Source organism: Pelodiscus sinensis, chromosome 4, assembly GCF_049634645.1.
Source record: "Pelodiscus sinensis isolate JC-2024 chromosome 4, ASM4963464v1, whole genome shotgun sequence".
NCBI lineage: Eukaryota > Metazoa > Chordata > Testudines > Trionychidae > Pelodiscus > Pelodiscus sinensis.
In genome coordinates, this window is record NC_134714.1 from 51,085,093 (window position 1) to 51,107,646 (window position 22,554).

At 44.3% G+C, this 22,554-nt stretch overlaps 1 protein-coding gene across 7 annotated transcripts in view; it reads left to right on the top strand.

Moving 5' to 3' along the window:
• Positions 1-22,554, top strand: part of HECTD1 (HECT domain E3 ubiquitin protein ligase 1) — a 101,841-nt gene that overhangs the window by 60,684 nt on the left and 18,603 nt on the right. For 4 of the 7 annotated variants that reach the window (XM_075926972.1, XM_075926970.1, XM_075926973.1 and 1 more), the window contains exons 25-29: positions 197-1,033; positions 5,006-5,227; positions 7,301-7,434; positions 15,896-16,052; positions 16,705-16,927. In XM_075926972.1, the coding sequence (XP_075783087.1) occupies positions 197-1,033; positions 5,006-5,227; positions 7,301-7,434; positions 15,896-16,052; positions 16,705-16,927 (1,573 nt within the window). The remainder of the gene's footprint in view (positions 1-196; positions 1,034-5,005; positions 5,228-7,300; positions 7,435-15,895; positions 16,053-16,704; positions 16,928-22,554) is intronic. The other 3 variants (XM_075926974.1, XM_075926975.1, XM_075926976.1) reach the window with 2 other exon arrangements.

Genomic DNA, 22,554 nt, shown 5'->3' on the forward strand with positions numbered 1-22,554 from the left:
CCAACTTTATTTAGTAAAATTATCAAATTATTTAAATTCCACGTTTTTAATTTTAATTGGCCCTGAAGGATATTTACTAATTTTAGTAACTCAGAGTTTCAGCCCTAATGCAAAGCTGATCCCATATTGTGGAGCTACTGTCTGACACGCTCCTGTCTGCTTTCTGCTGGGTCTCACAAACTCCTGTCCTTTCCAGGCTGGATTGATGTCACCTGGGATGCTGGTGGCTCTAACTCTTACCGTATGGGCGCAGAAGGAAAGTTTGACCTCAAGCTTGCACCAGGGTACGACCCTGATTCAGCGGCATCACCCAAACCTGTTTCATCCACTGTTTCAGGCACAACGCAGTCATGGAGCAGCTTGGTGAAAAACAACTGTCCAGACAAGACGACTGCTGCTGCAGGCTCCTCAAGTAGAAAAGGAAGCAGCAGTTCTGTGTGTAGCGTGGCCAGTAGCAGCGACATCAGCTTGGGTTCGACCAAAATGGACCGGAGATCAGAGAGTGTAATGGAACAGAATATAGTTTCAGGCACTGACATCCACGAGCCAATTGTTGTACTGTCTTCTGCTGATAGCATCCCTCAAGCTGAAGTAGGGTCATCATCCAGTGCAAGCACCAGCACCTTAACAGCGGACATGGGAAATGAAAATGCGGAAAGGAAGTTAGGTCCTGACAATTCCATACGTACTCCTGGGGAGTCTAGTGCCATATCCATGGGAATTGTTAGCGTAAGCTCTCCTGATGTTAGTTCAGTATCTGAATTGACCAATAAAGAAGCAGCTTCCCAAAGACCCCTTAGCTCTTCCACAAGTAACAGACTTTCAGTGAGTTCTTTGTTGGCTGCTGGTGCTCCAATGAGCTCCAGTGCAAGTGTTCCTAATTTATCTTCACGTGAAACCTCTAGCTTGGAGTCTTTTGTACGGAGAGTGGCAAACATAGCACGCACCAATGCCACTAACAACATGAATTTAAGTCGAAGTAGCAGTGATAACAACACTAATACTTTGGGAAGGAATGTCATGAGCACTGCAAGTAAGTAAGATTTTTTTTTTCAGATAATGAGATTAAATGCTTCATGTAAGAAGGGTATGCAAGAATGTGTCTATCCTTGGCTTCCTTTTAGACTTCAAATGTGGTCCATTCTGAATATGGAATGTAACTACATCAGCCCTCACTTCCCAATTCTTCTGTAACTAATGAAGAGATGGTTGTATTTGGAAAATGGTATATGGCTGTTGCTTCACTAATTTCTAACAACTGTAGTGTCAGCTATCCTGGCTCCCTCTGTAGTACTCTCAAACAAGAAAAGAAAAGAAAACTAACAGCAAATGATTTAGGAGGGTGCCTCTTGAGTTAGTTCACGCTTCTGAATTTTAGAATGTTCATTACTCTCACTTAGTGTACCATGTAACTGGTAAATGTTAATTTTGTACATTTGATAACTTATTATATTTAAATTAGGGGGGCTTGAATGTACAGCTTTGTATTAAATTGATCAAGTTCAGAGAAAAAGGAAACCATCCAAACCAGAAAGCAACATTTCAGGTTCATATTAGATGCCATACCTTTTATGTTCCTTTTCCTTGTTTTCTTTTCTCCAAATAGGTGATTGACCAACTACACTCTCCTGCTCCTATTGTGTGTGCGCATCATGTGTATTAATCTGTTTTTTTTAATGATGATGTATAGAGAACTTCTCAGTTCCTTTTTGCTACCCATTCTTATGTTCATGAAGTGAGACTAGGAAAAATAATTTAACACTTTAGAGTAGGAGTAAAGATAAAGGGGAAGAGAGGGAAGAGGAGAGGAAGAAAGATTACTGGCTTTTTGTTTAATAGAGTGGAAGAACAGTGCCTCTAATGCTGAACTTTATTTATGCTGGAGGGAAAGATGTTTTGATTTGAAAACAACAGTATTTATTTTAGTAACACACTTGATTAATCTTCCTAGAATTTGGCAGCAGATTAAGAAATATATTGTGGTGATGCAAAGTGCAAAGAAACCCAGTCTTCAACTTGCCAATTGTTTATTTCAGAATTTTAAATCTTTCAAAAAATTCCCTTCCTTCTAGACATTATTTTAAATTTTATAGAAGGAGCAGATGGCGTCTCTGCTACGTGCCATAGAGAGGCACCAAGGACTAAATTCAGTAAGGGAACTAAGTTTAGTGTGATGCGTAGCTAAGTGAAAGGCCTGAAATTCAGATACATTCTGCATATGGGCTTGTTTAGGAATTGTCTGAAGTTACAGATGATGATTGGGTGTGGGGCTCTAGCTACAATTTAAAAATATCAATATTTACCAGTAGTTACTATGCAGTAGTATTTGAGCTAACTAGTTTCTCTACGTTTGTATGTTAACGGTGTAATAACAGCTGGCATGTGCTGACTTTACGGCTTCTACTGTATCTCCTTGCTCTAGTAGAAACTTGCTGTTGCTACTGTGGTTATGTATGAGAAATGTTTACACTATTATAACCTACCTTATCAAGATCTTAATTTTCTTTTAAATTTCATGAGCTCGAAATTTCTCATGCTTGTCTTTAATCCAGAGTGTGTGTGTGAGAGAGAGAGAGAAGAGGTATCGGGCAATGAGAGGTCTCTTTAGAAGACGAGGTTAGCTGTTAAAGTGAAACTTCAAAATTTAAGTTTAGTCCACTTTTTTAAGTATGAAAATAGCTTCTGGTGCTACATCTGCCTGGAACACCTCTGCCTATGTATGTGGGTTTACTATTCGCATTTTCCTATTTGTAATTTTTAGCCTGTTGTGGAAGACTCAAATCAACAAAGGGGAAGTAACTGACTACAGCAGTGGTTTCCAAACTTTTCAGCATCACGCCCCCTTTTTGATTTTTGAGAAACCCTAACCCCTCCTCCCCCCAAAAAAGCAGAAACTCGAGCAAAAAAAAAGGAGGGGGAACTGACCAGGGCCAAAAAAACAAAAATAGCAGCAAAACTTGGAGGGGGGAATTGAGGAGGGAGGGCTGGGTTGCCTCACGCCCCCCTAAAATTTCTTCACCATCCCACCCTCTCCCGGGACATGCCCCCAGTCCACCCATGGACTACAGAATGAAACAGAAGCAGTAACATTTATTCTACCCAGAGCTATCAAATGTACTAGGTATACAAACTGAATTTTTTTTCTAGACTCTTTTTAATGTGATTAAATTGCTTGTGTCACTTGGAAGCAATTTCCAAAATTGCTTTTTTAATAATTAAAAAAATTATTTTCTAAAACTTTGTATTTCACATCTTTTATAGAAATGTTTAAAAATCACATAGCATGCAGAAAGCCATAATTTTATTGTGATCTGAGCCTGCAAATATGCTCAGTGTTCACTTCAAGCATGTGAGAAATCCCATTTAAGACAGTGGGACAGTTCATATGCTTTAATTATGTGCAGAAATGATTGCAGGATTGTGACTTACAGATATATCATACAGTGCTGCATATATAATCACAGTCACCGCATAAATGCCCAAAATTCTGCACAGTGATTTAAAGTAAATATAGCTGAATACAGCCAGTCCCCGTGTTACGAACGGTCAATTTTCAACTGTTTGCATTTATGACCAAACCTCCCATTAAGCGGTCGTAAACATGGTCCCCGAGTTATGAATGCGACCCGCACTTACAAACTGCATGGTCGCAGTGTAACGCAATGGGGGTCCATCTTATGAACATTTCGAGTTATGGCCAAGTGTTTGGTCCGTAACCCGTTCGTAACTTGGGGACTGGCTGTATATGTCAATTATTATTAAGGCCCTGTGTTATTTATGATATTGCAGATCCTGCAATATTGGGCTTCCACTACAGTTTTTATTTTCATTAGCTTCCTTTGCACAGTCCACAGTTTTGCAAACATTTTGAGTATTCATTTAGTATTGCACTAACATTCATTACCTGTAAAATGTAAAGAGTTAAAGTGACTGGACTTGATTTCTACAGCAGTTAAGACCTGTATAGTATTCTGAAGATTATATTGTACCAGTCATGTATTTTGCGTAATGAATGTACTACTGTTGCAGTATGTGTGGTTATTGACAAAAAAATTAGCGGGCCATAACATACTTGAGTGTTTGTTTATATCCACTGAGCATTTAAAAAAAAATTGGTCTACTTTGGCTTTTCCAAATTGCTGCTATTAATAAAAGTCCATTATTACTATTTTGCAATTTTCCATGTCTTGGCTGAGACTCAACTGTAATTATTTGAAGATCTGGTGATTCAAGAAGGGCTTTAATTATTCCATGTTTAAAAGAAAATGCAGTTAGTGTACTTGCAGTGTAAAAAGTGTAAATGCAGTATGAGCCTGCTGTCATAGGTCACTTTTTTTGTTTTGTTTTCAGTCTTCAACATTTTGTTAAAAGGTAAAGAAATATTAAATTGAGAAAATGGTTTTAAGCTAAAATTTTGGCTGAGATTTCCTACACAGTATGCAAATTAGATTATATTTTTCATAGCTCCTGTAACTGAAACACATTGCTCACATTAATGAATAATACGCTACATAAAAGTAAACAAAACACTGTGTGAAACTGTCAGGTTAGGATTTGTGTAGCAGTTATAAAATGCATAAAAATCAAAAGCTACAAAACTATATCCATTTTAATGTTGCTGTCTTTTTGCCATTATCATAATTTCTCTGTATATCTATTAAATGGTATTGATGTTAGTTCGAGAAAAGATTAAATCCCATTTAACTGGGTTTTAAAGAAGATACTGCAGATTTCCAGGGAATTGATATACCGTGAGATTTATTTAATAAAATTTTGTTAGTTTAAATGGAGGTTGTTCCAAACTGGACATGTGATCTATTTAATACCCCCAAACAGCTGCTGTACACCGTTTTCTTTAAGGACTTTTTTTCTCATAGGTCTCCTAGACAGGTAACTCAGGGTAACTTTCAAGCCAAAAAAAAAACCATTTTTTTTCAAACACAGGAGTCATGCATGTAAATTGTACACTTCGAATCATTTATTTTATCTTACCATATCTTTATAGCTTCTCCTCTAATGGGTGCCCAAAGTTTTCCTAATCTGACTACAACTGGTACCACATCAACAGTGACCATGTCTACATCCAGTGTTACTAGCAGCAGCAATGTAGCTACAGCAACTACAGTTTTATCTGTTGGTCAGTCACTTAGTAACACTCTAACTACTAGCCTAACATCAACATCTAGTGAAAGCGATACAGGTCAGGAGGCAGAATATTCTTTATATGGTAAGTTTAATTTTTGAATGAACATAAGCAGACCTCCCCTTAATGATTTTCCTTTTCTTGCTTACCTTTATGATGGTTTTTTTTGTTTATTGTTTTATTTACTGAACAGTGAGAGTTGAGTTGTTCACCTGTCAATAGTTATGAAAGACTGTGTCCATTAAAGGAGTGTTGATGTAGTGGCAGTGTTTCAGAATATTAAAAAAAACAAAGTATAGAATCTCTCTCTTGCAGTCTTACTGATATTTTTTTATTTAGGCATTTAAATACTTTGTGGTGATTTAAAAACATTGGACCAATAATTTTAACATCTAAAACTCAATAAATAGCTTATATTAAAATCAAACATTCTTGTTTGTGTGTTGTATGGGTACATTGCTCCAGATTTTTAAAGGCATTTTTATGCTTAGTGTTCAGGATCCTAAATGTCAATTTCAAAAGGGTCTGAATTCCTTTTTAATATGAATTTAAATTCAGTTCCCAGTCAGTGGGAGCTGCAGGAAGCGGTAACCCACTCAGCACCACTTCTTGCAGCTCTCATTGGCCAGCAACATCAATCCACAGCCAACAGGGGCTGCGATCACCTATACCTCTGGAGGCATAGGTAAACAAAGCATCTCTCGACCAGTTAACAGCTTGCCCTTACAAGCCAGAGTTTTCAAATGTCTGAATATTCTTTTTCCATTTCTAATTTTTTTTATGTTTGTGATACTAAATGGAACCGGTGTCACTCAGATATTTACATGTTGAAAAAAAATTTTTGTTGTGATGTGGCTGCGCTTAAAGCACACTGTACTCTCTTGGGAGAGACTGATGTGATTAGTTGTCTTAGAATTTCTTCTTTCTTAGAATCTTTCTTGGGAAGGTTGCAGAGATTATTAGAATAGATGAAATTATTAGTTGTACTCTGGTAGAACCTCCACAGGAGAGGTAAGAAAATATAAAGAAAGAATCAGAAAAACCCTATGTAGTAAAAAACCCTTGTTAATAGACACTAATAGGAGAGCTGTATGCTGATACTGAGGCTGCTTATATATTTTATTTTAAAAAATGGTGTTAACCAATATTATCAAATGAGTCCATTATATTATGCCATTTGTTAGGGGGCTCTGTGTGTGTCATGGAAGTTGTGGAAGTCATGGATTCTGTGACTGTCCTTGACTGCCATGACTTCTGCAGTAGTCAGTGTGACTGACTCTCTAGGGCTGCCTGTGCAGCAGTGTTGGGGACCGTGGGAGCAGCTGCAGCTTAGTAGACCCCAGCAGCAGTCACTGGGCTGCCACAGCAGCTGCTGTCAGCGGCCCCTGGCAGCAGGTGCTCGTGGCCCTGGTCCCTGCCCTACTTCCCTGAGCAGCAGCTCACTCTTCCCCTTTGTGCTCCTCCTCCCCCGAGCTAAGATTGAGTCAATAGTATTTATAGTAAAAGTCATAGACAAGTAATGAGCCATGAATTTTTGTGTTTTGGCCACAATCTGTCCATGACTTTTACCAAAAATACCCATGACTAACTTGTAACTTCTAGTCATTTGTTATGGTTTGGAGAACACAATTAATGTTAGTAAAACAATTTGAAATTAGTTCTGAAAATGAGTTAAAAGTAGTTTAAGATCATAGCCAGTCCCTGAATACCGGTAACGATCTTTGTAGCTTTACTGTCCATGTCTTTGCATAAATATTAAAGACCCACGGAGAAGGGGAAACTGTGTGATTATATATAAATACTATGAAATTCATAATGTAAATTGAAGAAATAAAGGTTTTTCTCCCAATCTTTATCAATCCTGTAATTTTAGATGTGACTTCTAAGAAGTATATATTGCTAAACATTTTTACTGTATCATTTGAACAGACTGTTGTTTACTGTATCCTTTGAACATACTATTGTTTCTTCGCCAGGTGTGCTAATTAGGTGCTTTACATTTTTTTCTTTTCCACATTGACAGTGTGTGTTGGACAAAGTTTTAGCCCTGTCTTCCTTAATAGTTAGAGCTCTGTTTTCATTCTTTTCCTCCTTCTTTTAGCTTTCAAAATTATTTCACTTTTTAAAACACGTTTTTATCTTTTATTTTATATATAGATTTTCTTGATAGCTGCCGGGCAAGTACACTATTAGCAGAGTTAGATGATGATGAGGATCTGCCTGAGCCAGATGAGGAGGATGATGAAAATGAAGATGACAATCAAGAAGATCAGGAATATGAGGAAGTTATGGTACAGTGTATACCTAGATTTACTTTCTATTTAAATCAAATCTGCATATTAAAGGATAGATATAAGATCTAAGCTATGGTGGCAGTGTGAGAATCTAGAATTGGCTTTTCTATGCTTAAAGCAGGGGTCAGCAACCTTTTCAAACCAAAGAGCCAAACTACATAAAAATTCACAAGTGGTCAACACAGAGTAGTATAAAAATGCAAGCCTGAAGGGAGGGGTACTTCATACACTGCCTGTTGTTCAAACGGGCAGCTCCCATTGGCCAGCAGCCAGTGGGATTGTACTTGGGGCGAGGGCAGTGCACAAAGTTGCCTCTTCCTCCTCCTCCACCCCCCCCCCATGCTTGCAACTGTTCAAAGACAAATAGGGCCCTGTGGCCGCTTTTCTGAGTAGCATGCAGAAGCAAGGCAGGCAGGGAGCCTGACTGAGGATCCCCACTGGTCTGCTTGCCAGATAAACCAGTGTACCATATTTTGCACAGCCCTGCTGTAGATTTAAGTGTTTCTACAATATTTATATCCCAGTTGATTTGTAATTACAGGATAAAAATGAGAAAGTAATCAGTTTTTCAATAATCATGTGCTGTAGCATTTGTGTATTTTTTTGTCTGATTTTTATAAGCAAATCGTTTTTGAGGGAAGTGAAACTTGGAGATACTCAAGATAAATCAGACTCCTGGAAAGGGGTATAATAGTCAGGCAAGGTTGGGACACACTGCTGTGGTGGGCCAGCATTACAGTAAACGTCCGATAATCTGGCACCTTTAGGACCCAGGGGGTGCCGGATTATCAGATATGCAGAGTACCGGAAGGGGGGCTATGAGGAATCTGGGGTGGGGTGGGGTGGGCGGGTCAGCGAGGAACTGCACAGTGTGGGAGAGGGCGGCGCTGTGGGACCAACCCGGCAGCACCCCAGCTGCTCTGCCCCCGGCTTCCCCAAGTCCACCGCTGCTGAAACTGACCAGCGGCTGACTTGGGGAAGCCAGGGGCAGAGCAGCTCCGATTGTCTGGCTGGCCGGAGCGCTTCTGGGTTCCAGTTGGTGCCGGACAATTGGAGTTTTACTGTACTTCAGATGGAATTACAGGAGTTTGGGAAGAAAAAATATGCATTGTATTTAAAAAATTTTGAACACACACACATGTGCATATCTTGCCTGACCCATTATGGTTGATTCCATGCTCTGGTTTGGCTTCTTGATAGGTATGATGTCACAATATGTATCTGCTTTGGCCTCAGAAAAGGAGGTGGCCAGAATGGATGTTTTAGGAACTAAAATGAGAAACATAAGATGTCTCTGATGGGAGTGGTTCTGAATTTCTTCTTAGTTATTAATTCGTCCACATCTTTTCAGATATACTGAACACCTACAAATCACCTTGACTTCACTGGAATTCATTTGTGCTCATCACTTCTCTAAAACAGGCCATTTAAATGCTAGGAACGCAACTTAAGGCATCCACGGTTGATAGTTTTGGCCTATTGTTATATTTTTGTAGGTTTTCTTAAACATTTCAGTTATTTTCATGGGAATTTGTGAACAACCTCTTGTGGCTAATTTAATATGCATATTGAAGTGTTTTTAAATTGTCTTTGTTAGTGGATGAGACATTCTGGTAAGCTTGTGCTTTCAGTATAAACTTTGAAACTATTTCTAAATATAGACCAGTAAATGTTTTCCAGTTACTTACCTATAACTCAATCTTAGCTTTACAAGAATTTTAAATCATGGGCAATAAACAAAAGTTCATGGTCTGTGACCTGTCCAAGTTTTACTATAAATGCCCTTGACAAAATGTTAGTTGCTTTGTGGGCCCCAGAGGCTGACTGCTGGCTTCTGCCCCCATGGTGTAGGCTGACTGCCTGTTCTTCTGAGGATCACAAGGACCACTCCGGGGTGGCTGTGGGACTGCAGTTGCTTAGGGTCCATGCCCAGGACTGCCACTACTCCCATGTCCCTAGAGCTAGTTGCCCCAGTAGGCCCTGGGTCTGCCACACCACCTGCTGCAGCTGTGGAAGTCATGGAGGTCCTGGAAAGTCATGGTATTTATGACTTCTGTGATAAACTCAGTCATAATTGTATTTCCTATCAGCTTGTATTTATGAATAATATGTTTGGGAGTAGAAGGGAGTGCATTTGTAGTTACAAACAGTCAGTTTGTGTATAGGATTCACAATGTGTATTTAATAGTAGCATTTCCAAAGTGTAGGTTGCAAAGCACTTCATAAAATGGGTAAGTATAGTTAACTCCCATTTTTCATTTGAATAAATAGAGGTTTTGACCTTTCTGAAGGTAACTTGTTAGATGTTGAGACTAGAACCTCAGTACTCATTTTAGTTTGTTTCACCCTTTAGATAACTCTGCCTTATTTTGTAACTAATCTCTTTTGTTTAAATATCAATCAAAATGTTTCTTCTTCGAGTGGTTGCTCATGTCCATTTGAATTAGGTGTGTGTACCACATCTTCCAGAGCGTTTTCCCTAGCAGTACCCATAGCGCCGGCAGGGTGCCCCCTGCAGTGGCGCCGCCATGGTGGGGCATAAATACCCCTGCTGGTGCTGCCCCACTTCAGTTCCCTCTTACCACCCGTGACAGTCGTTGGAGCGTGTCTCTCTTAGATCAGTTAATGGTTCCCATTTTTCTCTTAGCATTGTAGATAGTTCTGAATAGTTCACTTAGTTAGATAGTTAGTGTCTCTTTGTTTTTCCTTCTCCCCCTTCGGGGGTGAGGAATGCCAGGGCCGCATGGCTTTAAGGCGTGCGCTGTCTGCACAAAATTCATGCCCAAAGGAGACCCTCATGACAGTTGTCTGAAGTGTCTGGGTGAGGGCCATCTTACGGACGCCTGTAAGATCTGCAAGTCTTTTAAGCTGCGCACTAAGAGGGGGAGAGACTCTTGTCTAAAACTTCTCCTCATGGAGGCGGCTTTACAGCCGGCACCGGCTGGGCACTCTGCAGTGCGCAGTGCACCAGCATCCACGCGGGATGCTCCATCCCGGGGCTGGGCCTCGGCATCGAGGGCCCAGCACCGGTCTCATTCTCCGGCACTGAAGAGGTCAAGAACGTCTCCGAGCCGAGTATCCAAGTCGGACGTACATCACGGTGCCGAGTCACCGGTGCACAAGTCCACATCCTCCACGGTGTGGCGTAAGTGAGCGGGACGTCCAGTCCAGGGCAGTTACCCTTGCACCGACCTTCCATGCCAGACACCTTTGAGGCAGTGCAAGACCTCATTAGTGTCTCTACCTCCCCTCCATGGTTGGTTGAGGCGGAAGGGTCAAGGTTGCCTACGCCGAGGCCGTTCTGGCTCCTGCTTTGCCTCCGCATGGGCATGACTGGATGGCTCCAGCCACTTATGCAGCGGGACCGTCCCCTGTGGGACCAGTACCGCTTGCCTCCTCATCAGTGCCGGTCTCCACGCAGGCCGCCAGGCTTCACCTGGCACCCGACTGGGCCCGACTGTCCTCGGTGCTGGAACCTCTCCCAGACCCCATCTTGGCTGCACCGGTGCCGTACCACTCTAGCCATGTGGCAACGTGTACGGCACCGTTGTCCTCGACACCAGCGCTGAGGTCATTTATCATCTGCGCCTCCCTGGCCGGAGTCCGACTACTCGTCGGATTCTGATGAGGCATCGTTCAGATCGGAGTCCTCGGGAGCTTCCTCGGCTCATAGATCCCATTCCCGGCACCGACGTGATCGTTCGTGGGTGCAGCAGACTTGGCTGCCTCAACCACAGTGCCCTTTCTGGACACTGTGGTCTTACCACCAGTGGCAGGGGCCTATGCTGCCCTCCTGTGGTGTCAGGAGCCTCGGGCTGCTGAACGCAACCATTGGCATTGTTGTCACGACTCCCTCCTTCCCCCCAGAGGTCGCTTGCCTCGGATGCCGCGGCTTAGCCACAGGCTTCAGTACCGGAGCCACTTCCACAAGCGGTACCGCCTGTCCAACCGGCGCCTCAACCGGTTCCTACGCCGGGTCCGGCACCGATCCAGGAGTCGTCGTCATCCATCATCTCCTGATGAAGCCTTGGTGGATCTCACACCGGCACTGCCTACTATGGATGCCCGAGCGTATCAGGAGCTGCTTAGGCGTCTGGCCTCCAATCTGGGTGTCCCTGTGGAGCCAGTAGTGGAGGACACGGATCCCATGATTGACATCCTCTCGGAGGATGCGCCCGCCCGTTTGGCTTTGCCACTTAATAAGACCGTGGCCAAAATTACCAATGCTTTGTTGCAGACACCGGCGACTCCGTCTCCTACCTTAAAAGGAGTTGAGAGGCGCTATTACGTTCCCCAGTCGGGGCACGAACACCTGTACTCCCAGCCTGTCCCTGGGTCCTTAGTCGTTCAGGCTGCGGCCCAAAGGGAGAAGCTTCCCCAGATGGGGCCGTCCCCAAAAGCTAGGGAGCCCAAGCGTCTTGATCTGATGGGTCGTAAGGTGTATGCCACCGGTGGGGTGCAACTCGGTATTGCTAATCAGCATTGCTAATACCTGGCAGGCCATGGATAAGTTTAAGGACAAGCTGCCTGCCGAGACCCGTCAGGAGTTTGCGGCCAAGACCTCTGAGGGTAAAACCATCGAACACACGGCTCTCCAGGCTTCCCTGGACGCTGTCGACTCTGCAGCCGCACCATGGCGTCGGGTGTGGTTATGCGCTGTGGTGCCTGGCTGCAGGTGTCTGGAATACCTCCTGATGTCCAGACTACTATTCAGGATCTGCCTTTCGACGGCAAGGCGTTATTCTCGGAGCATATGGACTCGAGGCTCTATACGCTCAAGGACACGAGGTCTACTCTACGGTCCTTGGGGATCCACACGCCAGCTCCTCAGTATTGTCAGCTGCCCTACAGGCAACAGGGGAGACCGCAGTCCCAGGTCACCTGTGGGGATTACTGGAGATGTCGTCCTCGTGCTCCTAGTGGGGATGCGGGGGCTGCTGCTAGCCCCTCGGCCTCAAGGGGTCATCAACGTTGCCCGAGAGGGGACAACCCCCGTGGGGTTTGTCAAGGTCCCTCCCAGCAGCACAAGCACCAATTTTGACAGGCTGCTAGAGAGTCGCGCACCAGCCTCCCACCCTGGTCCCCTGTTTGGGGCCAGGTTATCCCGGTTTGCTCAGGCCTGGGCAGAAATCACGACCGATGCCTGGGTGCTAAGGAAAATCAGGAGTGGCTATACCATCCCTTTTCTGGGTTCGCCCCCTTCTAACCCGCCCATCCTGTCCCTCTTCAGGGACATCTCTCACGAAGACACCCTCCACCAGGAGGTGCTGGCGCTCCTCCAAAAGGGAGCTGTGGAGAGGGTCCCTTTCCATCTGGAGGGCAAGGGGTTTTATTCCCGATATTTCATTGTCCCATCTTAGATCTCAGGAACCTCAACAAGGCAGTCGTGAAATCCAAGTTCAGAATGGTAACCCTGGCTTCTGTCATTCCAGTTCTACAGTTAGGAGACTGGTACGCAACTCTCGATCTCAAGGATGCTTACTTCCATGTGGCAATAAGCCCAGTCACAGGAGGTTTCTCCATTTTATTGTTTCCCGATGCCACTTCCAATTTACAGTGTTCCCATTTGGCCTTTCAACAGCACCAAGGGTCTTTACAAAATGCACGGCAGTTGTAGTGGCGTTTTTCCACAAAAAAGGGGTACACGTGTTCCCGTACCTGGACGACTGGCTAATGTGCGGTCATTCCTACGAACAAGTCGAGGCCCATGTGTCCCTCACAAGGGCCCTCTTCGTAAGGCTGGGACTCCTGCTAAACGAGGAAAAGTCATTGTTGACTCCCTCTCAGCCCCTAGAATTCGTAGGTGCCCTCCTGGACGCCAGGGTGGCGAGGGCACTTCTCCCCAGAACCAGATTCCTGTCCATAGTGGAGCTGGTCTCTGAATTAACTCGGTTCCCTATCACGACCACTCGGGTCTGCTCGAGACTGCTGGGTCACATGGCGGCATGTACGTATGTGGTATGCCATGCTCGAATGAGGCTCAGGCCTCTGCAGACCTGGTTGGCAAAGGCATTCAATCAGTCCAGGGGTCTCTGGGACACGGTTCTCACAGTGCCTCCGGAGGTGAGGCCTCCTTACAGTGGTGGACTCAGGAGGCGGTGGTGTGCAGCAGGGTTCCCTTCACCATAGCTCCCCCCTCGCTTACACTGGTCACAGATGCCTCGGACCTGGGCTGGGGAGCACACTTGGAGTGTCACAGGACCTAGGGTCTCTGGTCCCCTGCAGAGTGGGCTCTGCACATAAATGTCCGGGAGCTCAGGAAAGTCAGGAGAGCGTGCAAGACCTTCCTGTCTAAGCTCTCTCGCCGTTCTATCCTGGTCTGCATGGACAACACGGCGGCTGTTTTTCACCTCAACAGGCAGCAGGGAGCCCGGTCGCCTCCCCTCTGTCGTGAGGCTCTGTGCATAGAGCACGACATAGTTTTGCAGGCAGAGTACCTGCCGGGTGCAAAAACCTGCTGGCCGATGCTCTGAGCAGGTCCTTCGGAGCCCACGAGTGGTCTCTCAAGGACTTGGTTCTTCGTCAGGTCTTCCACAGGTGGGGCTGTCCCCTATTAGACCTATTTGCCTCGGCACGCAATACCAAGTGTCAGAGTTACTGCTCCCTGTTGGGGCTGGGGGAACACTCCTGGGGGGATGCCATGATGGTGATGTGGCCGGTGGGCATCCTCTATGCTTTCCCTCCGTTTCCCCTAATTCTCAGGGTTCTGACCAGGGTCAAGACCGTCAGGTCCACGGTCATCCTGATAGCCCCTCGGTGGCCCAGACAATTCTGGTTCCCTATATTGATGGACATGCTCAGCGAGGAGCCTATAATGCTCCCACCAGCTCGGGATCGCCTGACCCAACTTTGGGACGGAGGGACCCTGGTTCACCCGAATCTCAGCTCTCTCCACCTGATGGCCTGGTTTATCCATGGCTGACCCAACCGGAAAGGGAATGTTCCCAGAAGGTACAGATGGTGTTCCTAAGTAGTAGGAAACCATCTACTAGGTGGTCGTACACGGCCAAGTGGCGGCGTTTCTCGTCTTGGGCATCCAGAAGGGGAGTGCACCCGTCCTGTGCACCTGTTCCGTCCATTCTGGACTACCTTTTTGAACTTCGCTCCAGTGGCCTCTCTACCTCCTCTGTCAAAGTCCATGTGGCATCTCTCCGCCTTCCATGTTGGTTCGGCAGGAGTTTCCCTGTTTTCAGACCCTGTGGTCAAAAGGTTCCTTAAGGGTTTAGATAAGTTGTATCCCTCGGTTAGACCCCCTCACCCCACTTGGGACCTCAACCTCGTGTTGTCTAGGCTTGTGTTGCCCCCTTTTGAGCCGCTGGCCACGTGTTCTTTGAAGCACCTCTCTATGAAGGTTGCATTCATTGTGGCCATTACATTAGTTCGCAGGGTCTCCAAGTTGAGGGCGTTAACTGTAAACCCGCCCTACCTAGTGTTTTCTGACAATAACGTGAGGCTCCACCCTCATCCGGCTTTTCTCCCCAAGGTGGTGTCACCGTTCCATTTGTCCTAAGAAATTTACCTCCCGGTTTTCTTTCCAAAACCCCATGCCTCCCCTCAGGAGCAGGTGCTCCATTCCCTGGATGCTAGACATGCGCTAGCTTTCTATATTGATAGGACTAAACCCTTTCGCAAATCCACACAATTGTTTGTCGCTGTCGCTGACAGGATGAAAGGGCTCCTCATATCGACCCAGAGGTTGTCCAGTTGGGTCGCAGGACATATCAGGGAGTGTTATGCCTTGGCCGGGAAGGTCCCGCCCCGGGTTACAGCGCATTCCACCAGGGCGCAGGCGTCTTCTGTAGCTTTTGGAGCGTAGGTTCCAATCACTGAAATCAGGGCGGCCACGTGGTTGTCACTCCACACCTTTACGGCGCACTACGCACTGGCACAGCAGGACAGGGAGGACGCAGGAGTGGGCTCTGCAGTCCTCAGCTCTGTATTGTAAATATGTATGGTTTATCAGTGTCACAGTGCACTTCATACAGTTTTTTTCTGTGTTTGCTTGGTTGAATAAATTTGTTTGGATTGTTCAACTTTCGTGGACTTCTCTTTCTGAGTGCTCCGACCCCTCCTCCTTGAAGTGGGGTTGGCTTGGAAGTCACCTAATTCGAATGGACATGAGCATCCACTCAAAGAAAAGAATGGTTACTTACCTGTAACTGTTGTTCTTCGAGATGTGTTGCTCATGTCCATTTGACTCCCCTCCTACCTCCCCTTTGTCGGAGTGTCCGGCAAGAAGGAACTGAGGTGGGGCAGTGCCGGCAGGAGTACTTATGCCCCGCCATGGCGGCGCCACTCCAGGGGGTGCCCTGACGGCGCTATGGGTACCGCTAGGGAAAACACTCTGGAAGACGCGGTGCGCACACCTAATTCGAATGGACATGAGCAACACATCTCGAAGAACAACAGTTACAGGTAAGTAACCATTCTTTTTTTTTGTGGAATCTTGTTTCAACAGGAAGAAGAGGAGTATGAAACGAAAGGTGGACGTAGAAGAACGTGGGATGATGACTATGTACTGAAACGTCAGTTTTCTGCTTTGGTTCCTGCTTTTGACCCAAGACCTGGCAGAACTAATGTCCAACAGACAACTGATCTAGAAATCCCTCCACCAGGTATGTTGCAAGAACATTGAGGATATGTGCACACTGCAGTTCCACACCCATGGCTGGCCCATGCCTCAGCCCTGTTTAATTGCAGTATAGACTTCTGATTTCTGGTATCTGTCAACGTTGCAGGATCCTAGAGCCTGGATTGCAACCTGAGTCTGTGGTCTGCCCTGCAGTTAAACAGCTTCACAGGCCAATCCCCATGAGTTTGTCAGCAGGCATGGGCTAGCCGCTGGTGTCTAATGTGCTCTGAGATTGCTTGTTCACACTGTAAAACAAGGTACTTCAGGTCTCTTTCTATGTGCCCAATAAGCAAAAGAGAGTTGTGGCTTCAGCCTGCAAGAGGTGTACCATACATATCCATCCTTAGTACATAGAAATTGAAAGGAATCTGTATAAGATGATATTAAGACTTAAAGGAGAAATTTAAGTGCATGTGGTAATTTTAAGTGAAGGATGTTGTATGTCCCTTGCAACTCTTTGCTAGTGTGGGAGAACCTGATAGTGAAATGGAATGAAAGAAAATAAGGATATAGATGTGTAATAGTAGTAAATTTTCTTATAAGAGCATATTATTATTGTTAAGTAGTGTGTGTGGAGAGTACTTATGTCTTATGAATTTCTTGTTTAATTCTTACATTGATTTTTACAAATACAGGTACACCCCATTCAGAACTCTTGGAAGAAGTTGAGTGTATGCCATCACCTCGTTTAGCTCTTACCTTGAAAGTTACAGGTCTTGGTACAACTCGGGAAGTAGAGTTGCCCCTAACAAATTTCCGATCTACCATCTTTTACTATGTACAGAAATTACTGCAGCTATCCTGTAATGGCAATGTGAAATCTGATAAACTTAGACGTATTTGGGAGCCAACATACACGTAAGGAACCTACTATATATTTTGAAGTGTGTGTGTGTGTGTGCGCGCGTGCGTGCTTGCCCAAAATAAAGTCTTACATGGTATTTGTAGGTAATTGAGAAGTAACCCCCTTTTTCCTCCCTGGGTTACTCGGGAGCAGGTCACACTCACAGGTGTGCCGAGGCGCCTGATGATTTTAACATAAAAGGAGATCCTGAGTACTCCAGTGGTGGTGGTGTTTAGTTGGGGAAACCCTATCCACCCCTTTGCTGCTGTCCCTTGCTCAAACATATTATGGCGGTGCCGCCACCTGGCTGGCCTTGTACACAGTTAATGGTGTGCCTTGGAAGCCTCCAGGAATAAAATTATTCCAGCAATAATTTGGATCTAACTCCAGAACAACAATTACAAATCATAAATAGTATATATCTTATAGATTACAGTAGGAAGAACAACCTTTACTTAACAACTTAAACAGAATTTAACAGATTAACAATGAATAACACTAACAAAGTACATAGAAATAATAGGAACATATCTATCTGGCATTTGCACTGCCCCTATTTATCACACACCAGAGTATGCACTCCTCAGGACTGTCAGGACCATACTCTTGGTTGCATGGGCACGCTTGAAGATTTTGCAGCTGGAGTAGATGGTTCTAGTCTCCTTCTGCGTACTGGGTGCAAAGTAGTACTTCTAGCCACAGGTACAGCCAAAGGGCAATCAGAAGCAGCCTGCTTGATTCCAGTCCAAAAGGCTCTAAATTCAAGTCTGTAGCTGCCACCTAACAGCTCTTGGACTGGCTAAAACTCCACAGCAGCCTGGCTCCTCTTTTCCAAAAACAAAGGAAAACGTCCACAGACTGCTGAGAGTCTCTCCCCAGACACATGGAGAGACCCAGGCCCCAAACAGAAAATCACTTCCTTCCTGGTTTCCTCAAGGGCTCATGACAATTTTAGTCTTTGGGGCTAGATTACAGCACACAGGCTCTTTCCAGAAAATAAGCCAAGACACCTTTAGTAAGGGGACTACACCAAATTTTGCAAAAACAAAATTTGGTCACTTAAATTAACTGAAAACACTATTTTTTACACCAGAATATGCTGGCTAAAAGGTTTAAATAATTTTTGTTTTCCATCAGAAAAAAGTCATGACTATTTTTTTTGAATGCTAATCATAAATATTTGCTAACAAAATTAAAAATGAGTCCCCTATTGAACTGTAATTTTAGTGCAAAGAAAATGTTTACTATTACAAATCACAGAATAATTCAAATTAGTTACAGAAAGAGTAATGGAGGCTTTATGACTTTCTGATTCAAATTTACTATAGTAATTATTCAATACAATGAAAAATATTTGAAGTTGAAATTCTACAAATTTAAAACTTCCCTTTTGCAAGCACATAAATAAAAAATTATATTACATATATTTAATTTCTTGAACTTTCCTATAAGTGTAATCTATGCGAAATGACTTTGCCTGGTCAACGATGGGACTCACCTGCTAGTTATAAATATATGAATGCACCTATAATGGTTTTATTTGAGGGTGACTGGCTAAGAAATTGTTGTAACCTTGTATTAAGATCTGACGGCCTTTTTCTTACAAGAAGCAAAAAAATTGATACCATATGGAACTAATAATTTGAGGGAGAGGAGAGGGATTTGCTGTAATGGATCAGAAGATGGTTGATATTTCTTTCTGCTCTTCTAAAAATTAGTGTTTAAAGAGGTGCAGGGAAGTAGTCAGCATTTCTAATAAAACAGGGCTGCTAGAGCCTACTAGGGATGTGAATTGATCCCTGGCCATACTTTGCAATATAGACTGCTATAAAACCCACTTTTTTCTTATGGTCTTTTTCTTGTATTATGTTCCATTGCTTGTGTTATAATTTATCTCAGTTATTTTATTGCAGATTCACTCTGGTTTTTTGTAATGCTTTGTAGAGTTTGACATGGTTAATTTTGTGTAACTTACCTCATTAGTGAAAAAAGTGAGGAGTCCTGAGGTACCTTTAAGACTAACAGATTTATTTTGGCATAAGCTTTTGTGGGTAAAAAACACTTAGAACTATGGAGTGGAAATTGCACAGGTTGGGTTATGTGCGTATATATAGATAAACTAGCATATCAAAAGAAGGAAGTAACTTATCAAGTTTAGGACCAGTGTTAATGAGACCAGTTCGGTTAACATTGTTCCCAGATCTGATAAGTTACTTCTTTTCTGTGAGTATGCACGCACATGTACACTCCCCAGCTTTTTGTGATTTCCGCTCTTTGCATCTGACAAAGTAGTAGTTACCCACGAAAGCTTAGGCCCAATTAAATCTTTGTCTTTTAGGTGCCACAGGACTCTTCATTGTTTTTGCAGATAAAGACTAACATCATGGCTACCCCTTTCACTCAGTGGTGAAATTAGTGTTCATTACAGTGGAGAGATTTCTATTCCATGAGTTGTGAAGTATGATACACTAATAATGATGGGATATTTTTGTATTTTGGTTTTTTTCTGAGTCCCTATCCTAGTAATCTCTTTCACTGACAGTGTATGTTCTTTGATGAGTGTCCATGTGCATGCTCCATTGTAGATGTTTTGATGCCCTGTGCTTATAACTGAAGATTTACAACATCAGTACCCCAGGAGGCGGTGGACATATGGTACTATATTGTGGTGGTGTCAGCATGCAGCTGGCACGCACCATCTACCATCCGTCAGTTCCTTCTCTACTGCCCTAAGTTTAGATCAAAATTCAGCAGCTCTTCTCGCTTCAATGTTTCATCAGATAAGATACCCCTCTTTTATCCTGCTACCCTGGTTTATTTTGATCCATTCCATAACCCATTCCTTTAAAAAAAATCCCTTTTGTCCACTCCACCCCTCTTATCCTTCCCTAACTGGCTTTCTTCTTCATACCTGGTTCCCTTGGTTTCAAAAAATGCCTTACTTGCATGCTGTCTGTTTGGGTCTCAGATGGGCATGCTCACTGCGTCCAATGATTTGGGGAGGCACATATCTTACAGAAATGCTTTCACTCAGAGCTGGTCTTAGAGGTGGGCTGCGACCACATTTTTTTTTTCTTCGAAAAATTCCCTACCCCCCCCCCCCTTTTTTTGGCTTGACAAATTTTTGTCATGTGTGTGGTTTTTTTTGTTTTTTTTTTTTGCTTTTTTTTTAAACCCATCGGGCAAGCCTGTCGGTTGCCTGGAGCTGCCAGTTGGTTAGGACTGGCCCTGTAAGGCTCTACTGTAAGAAATGATCAGTAAGGTCAGTAAAGGCACCGGGACTCCAAATGAAACTTCTTATGGAGAAATCCCTCAGACCGTTTTCAGAACTGGAGTCTCGCACTCCACCTTGCACAGTGATTCCCAATAGCAGCCTCAGATCAGGGTCCTCTTCCACTTTCTCTGGACCCACCAGCAAAGAAGCCTACTAACCAGAAACAGCAGTCTTTTCCGCAAAGTGACTTGCCTTCAAAGAAACAGTCTTCCAAGGCATAGTCTGCCTCGGTACTGATAGTACCATCCTCATCTGATTGACAGGCATCAGGCATGTCCAGACAGACAACTCCCAGGGCACTAAGGCATTGAAACAGCTGTGTCCTCTATCTGACTAAATCTAAGAGCTAAACACTCGCCCCAGCACTGCTGGCAACAAAGGTGACCACAGTGCCGGTACCGCAGCAGTCACTTAAACAACCTCCCAAGCTTTTGACACTGACCGTGACCACCCCTTACTGACATCCTTGCCAAGCTTCATGGTGCTGCACTGGCTTACATCCCACATGGACCTAGCTAAACTTTGGTACCAAGCACTCCATTTTTTGGTACCGATGCTCCCCTGTGCACTGGGGGGCCTAGCAGATAAATGACATCAGCCAGATCTGCTCCTTCTTTTTCAAGCCACAACAAAGAGGAGGAAGACGTAATCAGCTTTCCTTGTCAGCATCCCTCTCTAAAACAGACACCACAGCCACAAACACACAGCTACCAGGGCAAGCATAGTAGATATTCCCATAACTTCCACCCATCCCTCTCCCTATAACTTGGCCAGGATGGGACAAATAAGCCTTGTACAGAGCCCAACAGTCCAATTCTACAGTACCCCAGGCCGTAATCTCACAGTCTTAGTCACCATACGCTCTGCCCCTACCTGAAGCGCAACAAGATGACTTTGCTGACATAGAGGAGGTCCCTGAAGGTGACAACATCACTCCCACACATGTCATCATTGGGAAAATCATGCCTTGCTTTCTAACACAGGGAACAGTTTTAGTTCTTTCCAAGACCTCTTCAAGAGGGTAGCAAATTCACTGGACATTTTACTGGCCAAACTGCCTGAAACCATTTCTTTACTCTGCCAAAACCACGGCCAGATCATTAACAACAACAGTTCTGATATACAGAACATGGTGGCTCCACCTCTCTGGTTTCCCTAAGGAGACACAGAATCACAGATGACAAAATCAAGACCACTGTGTAGCATCCCAACCCTCGCCATTTTGCCAGATGTTTTGAGTAATTGGTCCAGGTTTCAACACCTCCTGTTTGCTACCACTCTACCTTTATAGACCTTCCATACTACCTGGTCTGGAAACATGTTACAACAGACAAATAGGTGCTGGAAATCATTTTCCAAGGTTACTCTACCTTTTTCCTCTCTGCACCACCTACCCAACATCCTTCCTGTGAGATCCCTTTACAACAGGAGAGACAGCACCTGCTTGAACTAGGAACAATAGAGGTGGTTCTTCACAGCACAAGGAATGGGATTCTACTCCCAATATTTTCTCATCTCCTAAAATGACTGGGGAATGGAGGCCCATCTTGGAGTTAGGTCAACTAAACAAGTTTGTAAAGAAATAAGATTTCAGACAAGTTTGGCAAACAGATTTCAGCACTACAACAAGGGTATTGGTTGTGTTCCTTTGACCTACAGGATGCTATTTTAATATTACAGGGCACCTGTACACAGAAGATTACTGTGCTTCACTCTCCACAACCACCATTATCAATACCGTGTGCTACCGTTTGGCCTAGCCATGGCCCCTAGGGTCTTTTAAAAAGTTCTGACAGTAGCAGTCACTCACTTTCAAAAGTCAAGAGTCATGATATTTCCGTATCTGGAGGACTGCCACATAACTACTCTGTTCCTTCAAAAGGCAGTAGTAAGTGCAGATCTCACAGTCAATCTCTTCACAACTCTGGGCTTCCAGATAAACTAACAAAAGTGGCATCTCATCTCTGCATAACAATTGGAATTCATTGGGGCTGATCTGAAATGCAAGCACAAATGAAATTCCCACATCATTGCTTTGTAGCTCTGATTACTCTGGTCACAACTATTATCAAGAGCCCGTAGGTATGAACCAGATGATGTCTGCAGTGGCTTGGTCCTATATGTCAGCAACGATGTTCATTGTAAAATATGCCAGTCTTCATATGCGTTGCCCCAAAGGATGGCATTATACTTGCTTTATCCCCCACAGGTATTCCTTAAGCAAACCCTCAATGTTCCAAACAGTCAAATGCTCTCTCAAATGACTGTTACAGCGCCACAACCTGTGTACAGGAGTGTTATTCCAGCAGGTGCCTTGCACACTTATGCTCACGACAGACACCTCTCTAGAGTGACAGGGTGCACATC